Source organism: Manis javanica, chromosome 2 (genome assembly GCF_040802235.1).
Source record: "Manis javanica isolate MJ-LG chromosome 2, MJ_LKY, whole genome shotgun sequence".
Taxonomy (NCBI): Eukaryota; Metazoa; Chordata; class Mammalia; order Pholidota; family Manidae; genus Manis; species Manis javanica.
The window spans coordinates 3173001-3180663 of record NC_133157.1 but is presented as its reverse complement, the minus strand read 5'-3'; the positions used below and the strand labels follow the sequence as shown (position 1 = coordinate 3180663).

The following is a 7663-nucleotide window of genomic DNA, read 5'->3' as shown; positions in this document are numbered from 1 at the left end:
CTCTCCTCTGTCTCGTCTGAAGTCCTTACCCGCTGTTAGCTGTGGGCCAGGCCCTAGCACAGGCCCTGGAGATGGAACCTGAGCAAAACGTGCTGCCTCTGGGGCTCACATCCCAGAGGGGAGACGGTCAACGAGGAAAGGAGGCGGTGCAGCAGGGCAGAGGGCAGAGGGCAGAGGGCAGAGGGCAGAAAGCGGTGGCTGCTAAGAAGATCAGTGGTGGGAGAGGGTGCATGTGGGGTGGCCGCAGGGACAGCCTAGCCGAGAAAGTGGCATTAGATAAAATCCTGAAGCGGGTGACAGAGTGAATCCTGTGGGTATCCGTGGAGACCTGGGAGAGGAGCCCGGAGTTAGGGTGAGGAGCAGCCGGGGGACCCACGGGCTGAGCAGACTGGGTGGGGGCCGTGGGAGATCAGAGAGGCTGGACAGAGGTGGAGGCCGCGAGGCTGGCATGGCACCAGGGGAGGGTGTGACGTGGACCAGGGAGCCTGGCAGTGGCGCTGGAGAGCTGGGTCAGGCTTCAGATACACTTAGAAGGGAGGGCCAATGAGAATAGCTGGCAAGTTCTAGAAATTGAGAGGAAGAGGCTGACAGACATCCGCACCCAGCCTTCCACACCAAGAGGCGCCCCATGGAACTCAGCTGCGGCCCTTGCCTGGGCCGGGGGCAGGGTGGGGATGCTGGCCTTGGTGACCCTCCTGTCAGAAATCAAAGCTTTGCCCTGGGCTGCCCCCGGCCCTTCCTCTTCCGAGAGGGGCTGCTCTTCAGGGGCTGGGGGTCGGGCGCAGGAGGAGGCAGTTATTCAGGGCCCTGGGGCAGTGCTAGGAGCCGCCTGGAGCCCGGGACACGTGGGGGCAGCTCAAGGGGTCCCGAGTTTGCCCAGCACTTGGAGGGTCAGCCTGTCCACAGAGGGCGACTTGGGCTTTAAGCCTTTAATCCAGGGGGATGGACGAATAAGCTGAGGGGCAGAGGCAGGCTCGGAGCGGGCGGAGGATCACAGGCCGCCCTTCCCCAGGGGTCGGCGGCGTTTTGGCTGTCGTGAGTCTCAGTGTGAAGGTGCCCCCGGCTGGTAGTGGCTGAGCTCTGCTAAGCCCTTCACCGAGAGAGCACCTGCTTCTCCCCACCACCTGCGGGATGCCCCATTCTCCCCCAGCTCAGAGGAGTGAGGGCTCACGGGGGTCCCAGGGCTCCTGCCGGCGGACCCTCTCCTGGCTCCCTTCTGAGGGGCCCAGAGCCGGAAGGCCTGGCTGCCCGCCTCTCTAGCAGGGACCTGGGCAGGCCGGGCTGGCAGTCCTCGGCCCTGTGGCCTCTTCAGGCATCGTCCCATGGGAGGGGGATGAGATGAGCACCCCGGCTCCATGCGGGCCAGACAGCGCTTCCATGGAAGCAGGGGGCATCCTCGGCAGGCAGGGGCCCCACTGGGGGTGTCCCCAAGCCGAGGCGGAGCTGGGGAGCATGAGGGCTGTGCCCCCACCTCCCCTTTGCAGATGGGGTAGCTGAAGCCCAGAGGGGTAAGACACTGCCCAGGTCACATGGCGGGTCAGGCCACCCCAGGACCTCAGCACATGACAGGCCCCTTGTCCCCAAGCCCTCAGTGTGTCTCTGGGGCCTCTCCTTTCCCAGATGCTTTTGTTACCACTTTCATCGGCTGTGCTAAGGGAGGTGGGCCCTGTGCCGGCCCCACGCCTTTGGACGTCTCGGAACCATGTGGAGTGGGAGTCCCAGTGCCCGGGCCCTGTTCCTCACTGAGAGGTGAGCACCCCGTCCCTGCCGGCTGGGTTCCTCCCTGCCCTCCAGGCGAAGACCAGAGGCCGTGCACTGGCCGCTCTGACGTCCACACCCGTGCTGGGTACAGGGGTCTGAGAGTCAGTGGTCTCTGACCAACAGCCCTGCTGTAGCCCATCCTGGCCACCTGCTCAGGCTGACAGACAGGAGCTAACAAGAGACTTGGGTGAGCGGGGCCTGTCCACCTGCCCTCCGGCGGGCACGACCCTGCCACGGCCACCTCACAGGGGCCTCTGAGCCCCAGGGACCACACGAGCCTGCACGAGGTTTAAGTCCAAAGGCTCAGGACGCCTCTTTTCTCCTCTCTCTCAGCCTCCAGCCACACTCAGCCCAGAACTGGTGACGGGCAATACCAAGCCACAGCGAGGCAAAGGTGCCCATCTGTCCAGAAAACACTTCAAAGTGGGTGAGGCAGCAGGAGTCCTTGGCGTGGAGGGGGGGCACTGGCGTGGGCGTGCCCTGGGGGAGCGGCGTGCTCTTCCCTAAAGGCAGCACGCCTGGGGCCTCCGTGTACCTGGGCCTTCCCAGGGCAGCTGCAGGGGTAACAGGAGAGCTCGGGAGGCAGCTCCTCCTGGAGAGGCTGGGGGACCCCTTAGGCAGGCGAGCACACATGCAAACTGGGAGGACAGGCGGAAGCTCCTGTGCTTAGCCCCGAGGGAGGCGGGTGGGAGCCTGGGTCTGGCGCTCCTTACTTTGCGCCCCCCAGGGTGGCTGTGGGGTAGACATGGGCAACGGGCAATCCAGGGATCCGAGGCCAGACCCCAGGGCCCAGGGGAGCAGGCCCGGCCATCCGGGAAGCCATCGCCCCCACTCCTCCAGCCCCTGGGGATGCACTTGCCCCCCCACGCCCCCAGGCTGGGCTCTCTGCCGCAGCCAGGCCTGCCCGTGAAAGTACACATCTTCCCAGGGCTCCGACTTTATCAGCCTGACCTGTTTCCACTCGGTCCACGACAGGGCTGAGTGGTGGGTGAGCGTCTGAAAGCAAGCAGGGCCCACCAAGGCCTGCCTCTGTCCCTGTCACTGCACTGCTATTCTGGGCCTCTTTGGGACCCCATCCTCCCGGACCCTGAGCATGGCCCCTCCTGCCCCAGAGGGCTGGGTCTGCCTTGGCATGACCATGGGGCGCAGGTTTGTAGGGGCTGCTTGGCTCCCGGGCTGCCCTGTGGGCAATGACGTCCTGGGCCATGAGCAGGGAGTGAGGTGGAGGAGGAGGGGCCCGGAGACACGCAGATGGACAGCCGTCCCTGCAGGGACACAGGGGCCCACAGGCGGATGCTGGCAGTCTGAGGGCCCGGAGAAAGGGGGCAGGGCAGTCACCGCTTTCCGAGGCTGTACGGGAGTCCTTCCCCTAGGGGTCAGTGGAGGAGGGAAATGAGACAGGAGCTGCACCCCGATCCAAGGGCAAGGCCACCAGCCACCCAGGCAGGTTTCTCTCAGGCGCCCGCCCAGGCACCCTCCTTGTGAACCTGCTCCCAGCCCCCGCTTCTGCTCACTGCTCCTGGGTGCTAGTAACCCCCAGAAGGGTTTCCCGTTTGAGGAGCTGGGGTCAAGGCAGGAAGCTTGCTTTGTAGATTCCCTCCCATCCCGGGATCCGGGAAACGGACGACCCTGCCTAATGGCCAGCACTACAGGGACAGCGACAGTCTGGCACACATGCCCCTGGCCTTCCATACTGCACTCACGGCAGACAGTACCAAGCGATCCTCCTGGCCCCAATTCCAGATGCACCTTACAAGTGTATCTCCAGTGATGCTATGGGCTGTCCACCCACAGGCAGGCGAGGAATACCAGGTGACACACTGCCTCACTGTTTTTACACTGAGCTTGTCAAGTGTTTAATAAGCACCTTTTCAATCTCGTAGAGGGCTGCAAGACACAGTCCCTGGGCCTAGGATATTGTAGGTTTGATTTTTTGGGTGTGGGGCTGGATTAGAGAACACCCTTTGTTCAGTGACCACAGGAAGGTCCCTCTGGGTCCTCTTTCCACCCCAGTGTATCTGTTTGGGGGATTCGCAGGCCTGGGCTGAGGCCGGGACAACCCAGTTCTGGAGGGGGACAGGTCCTGGGGCCCCAGGCAGCACAGGCCCTGTGGGAATCCACAGTGTGAGGCAGGGCAGCAGGTCTCCAGCCTCCTGCTGGGCTGAAGCCCTGTCCCTGGCCCGGTCAGTAAATCCCCTTCACCCTCTTGTTGTCGGGGTCGAAGGGGGATTTCAGGTGGGCCTGGGCAGGATAGGCCACCCCCATTCTCTCCAGGGCGTAGTCCCCACTCCTCACGAAGTCTGGCGAGACCTAGTTGCAGAAGAAGAGGGGAACGTGGGTCACTAGTAACTCAGGGTGTGCGGGGCTCATGCCTACATGCTTCTTGGAAGGGGTGGTCTCAGCCTCATCCCCTCCTTGTGGGAAGGCCTATCACTGAGCCAAGGCCCCTTCTCTGAACCGAGGAACCGCCCTGAGCAGGTTGATTCTGTCTCCCAAGCCCCCGAGCTGGACTGGGGCTCCTGGGGTACAGCAAAGCCAAGGTTTGGCAGCCAGCGAGACCTGCCCATGGGCCAGCAGAGTGCCACCCCCACTGAAGACCTTAGGCAGCGGGGGACAGGAACAGGGACACTGACAGGCAGAGGCCGTGTGGGAGAACAGAGACCCTGTTTTCCTGGGCCACAGGGAAGGCCTCTGGGTTCTACTCTGGGAGTTAAACCTTTCTCTCCTGGCAACTCAGGACTAGACAAAGAAAAAGAAAAGCACATGGGGCTCTTTCTGTGCCTGTGGTGTTGGGAGTAAAGTGGCTTCTAGCCCAGGCTCCTGAGTGGTGCCTGAGCCCCCGGAGGTCTGAGCTCCGCACTGCCCCATGGGCCACCGGCACACACAGGCCACTGTTGCCAGACAGAGTGGCCACTCAGCACTGGCCATGGTCCTTGAAGTGCCCCCACTCTCGGGCCTTTCCTTTCAGGGGCAGTTCCCCCACCTAATGAAGCAATCTTGGCTGTCCCACTGGGATGCTAGGGAATCTTTAACAACAGCTCTCCAGGCAGGAGAGGGGCTGGGGGTGTCCCATTTGCCCATCCCCCTGGCATAAATTCCCTGCACATCCCTGGTGGCAGGCTCAGGAAGCCGGCCTGAGTCGGCTGGGCCTCTACCGCTCCTCTGAAACGCCCTGGGCTGGGCTGGGAGGGCGTGAGCTCGCCTTCCCCTGCACACTCAGCACAACCGTCCCTGCCGATCACGTAAGGTAGCTATTGCTGCCCTTTGAAAGAGGAAGCCGCTGGGCGTGCACCCACCCCACCCCAGCATGGCCCGTGAGCACAGGGCTTCAGCCACAACCCAAGGGCCCACATTGGGCTGTCAGAGAAGGTCCTTTGTCACTGCCAGACGTCACCACCAGCCGTGGCAACCTTGTCACCACAACAGCTGCTTTTTAAGTCCCCACTCAGGGCAGCGAACTGTGTGATGTCCTCTAGAGGCAGGTGGGAGTCTGTCTCCACTTTACAGATGAGGAAACTGAGGCTTAGAGAGAAGCCCTTGTCCTGGGTCATGGAGCCCCAAGGCTGTTGAGACCAAGCCTGGGAGCCTCCCAGGGTACTGCAGGGTGCAGCCCCCACAGCGCAGCAGCCTCTGGGTGGGCCCAGGGTAGAGTCCCACGGCCTTTCCCCAGGGCCTGCAGGCCAGGCAGCGCTCCCTTCAGCCGGCAGCGTGCTGGGCTGGTTTAACCCACTCCGCCTGCCTCCCCACCGCTGCTTCAAGTGCCCCTCCCTCCCGAGTCCGGGGCGGGGCGAGGGAGTGGAGCCCGGAGTTTTCCAGGACCATCGGGGCTGAGACTGTCAGGGCCCAAAGCCGGAAGGCTCTGGAGACAGGCCCAGTGGGACGGGCACCCCAGCCCCCACCGGCAGAGCCCGTCGGGCCCCGGTTTCTCAGCTGTCATGCTGTGGAGGCTGGAAAGCAGCAAGTGGCAGCAATGAGCACCTCCTCCCTTGGCACCACTGAGCAGTGCGGCATCCTCATGCCCAGCCCTTCCTGGGCTCAGACGCCTCCCCTGCATCTGGCCTTGGTGGGGGAATATTCAGGTTTATAAATGGTTGTTCGGGCAAAATGTTTAGATTTTCTATACCCAGAACATGTTGCCCCTTCTGTCTCCCTCCAAGCTCCCTAAATGTGACTGTGTGTACATGTACATGTGTGCACACATGTGTGCACATGCTGTACACTGATGCATGTGCACACAGCTGTTTGCATCAACATGGGGCCCCCCATGCCTGGGCATCTGGGGTAAGGAAGGAGAGGAGGGGGAGAGGGGAGGGCTGTGGGTCCTGGGAAGACCCGAGTCCCAGCCTCTGCCCTCCCTGCAGTCCACCCCGGGGCACTGGCTGGCTGGCCGTGGGAGGTGGGATCCGGCTCCAGGGAGCAGAGGGTGTTAGCCCAACCCAAGCCTCTTTCTGACCAAGAGATGCCTGAGCCCCACAGACAGAGCCTTTCAGAAGGCAATGCAGAGACAGCCGCCAACCCTGCTGGGAGCCACGGCACGGTCAGTCACCCAGCCGTGCTCCCATCCACCTGCACCCACCACACACAGGTGCAGTGCATGGGTGCTGGTGCGGGCTCTGGACAGGAACTGCGCGACCCCTTGGCAGCGGCAAGGAATGGGACTCACCGGCCTGCCGCTGGGGTCCCGGATGTAGCCATAGGCAAGGGTCTTGTCGATGGTGAACCCAAAGTCAGCCCTCCGGACGTGGCCCACCACTCGGCCGTTTCTCCAGATGGCCTCCAGGCCAAACATGGGCACTTTCCTGGAAGAAGAAGTAGAGACAGCTGGGCCCCAGAGTCCCCGGAGGGGAGGCATCTGTGCCTGGGCCTGGCAGAGGACAAAGGGAAGCTGGGCCGTGCCCGCCAGCCCCCAGCTCCACTTGGGACACTGACTTGCTGACTCGCAGAACTGACCCAGCCTGGCCCACCCGGGCACCCAGGGCGCAGATGAATGAATGGAAGACACCAAAACTGAGCTCAACTTATGTATCTGGACGAGGCCCATTGTCCATCTGACTCCTGAATGGTTTAACACACCCCACCAATTCGGCTTGTTTGAATCTGGTCTTTGCTTTTTATACAGTATCATGCACAACTTAAGGTACTTCTCTGCATTACATGTAAGATATGAATGCTCACAATAAATTTTTTTTTTTAATTTTGAGTAAAGAAAGGGTCTGCCTACAATCTGACACACCAGCACCCAGAGGTAAGTGGCAAATCTTTGTGGCATGCCCACTGTGGAGCTTACTGAGTACCTGCTGGGTGCCGAGGGCTGTGCTGGATACGGGCCCTACAGGACGGTGGTGAGGCCGAGCCTGGTGGGGAGTAGGGCCGGGCCTGTGCTCCTGCCCCGGGTGTAAGAGTGTGGGCAGCATGTGGGTGCACCCAGGTTCTGTGAGCAGAGTGAATGCCCTTCGAAAGAGGCTGTTGGGCCTGTACCCACCTCACCCCAGCACACCTGGGCGCCCCATCCTGTGGGTGACAGTGCAATGGATAGAGATCTGTAAACTCCTCCCTGACTCCAGTCTCACCCCAGTCCTAGGGTAGATGCTGTTTCCACGTGGGGACCCAGGCTCGAGAGGCCACCCACCTCACCCAGTACCCAGGGCAAAGTGGCAGGAGTGTCTCCCTCAGGGCTGGGACCCACAGGGCTATGGTTCCAGGTGGCCTGTGCAGCTGGGTCCGGGGCAACTGTGCAGGGTGAGTCGGCCGGTGGAGGGGCTCCGCAGACCCCTGCTCCACCTGCAAGCCCCAACCAGAGTCAAGACAAGCAGTGGGCAGTGGGATGGCCTGGCAGGAGCCCCGGGAGAGGTGGTGGGACAGTGACAGACCCCTGCTCTGCTCACCCCCTGTCTGCCCTCCT

The 7663-nt window shown here is 62.4% G+C and overlaps 1 protein-coding gene across 2 annotated transcripts in view; it reads right to left on the bottom strand.

Moving 5' to 3' along the window:
* Positions 1-3586: 3586 nt before the first annotated feature.
* Positions 3587-7663, bottom strand: part of SARDH (sarcosine dehydrogenase) — a 61693-nt gene continuing 57616 nt past the window's right edge. For both annotated transcript variants that reach the window (XM_037007772.2, XM_037007773.2), the window contains exons 21-22: positions 6425-6560; positions 3587-4071 (exon numbers count right to left, since the gene is read on the bottom strand). In XM_037007772.2, coding sequence (XP_036863667.2) covers positions 3946-4071; positions 6425-6560 — 262 coding nt within the window. In that variant the 3' untranslated portion in view covers positions 3587-3945. The remainder of the gene's footprint in view (positions 4072-6424; positions 6561-7663) is intronic.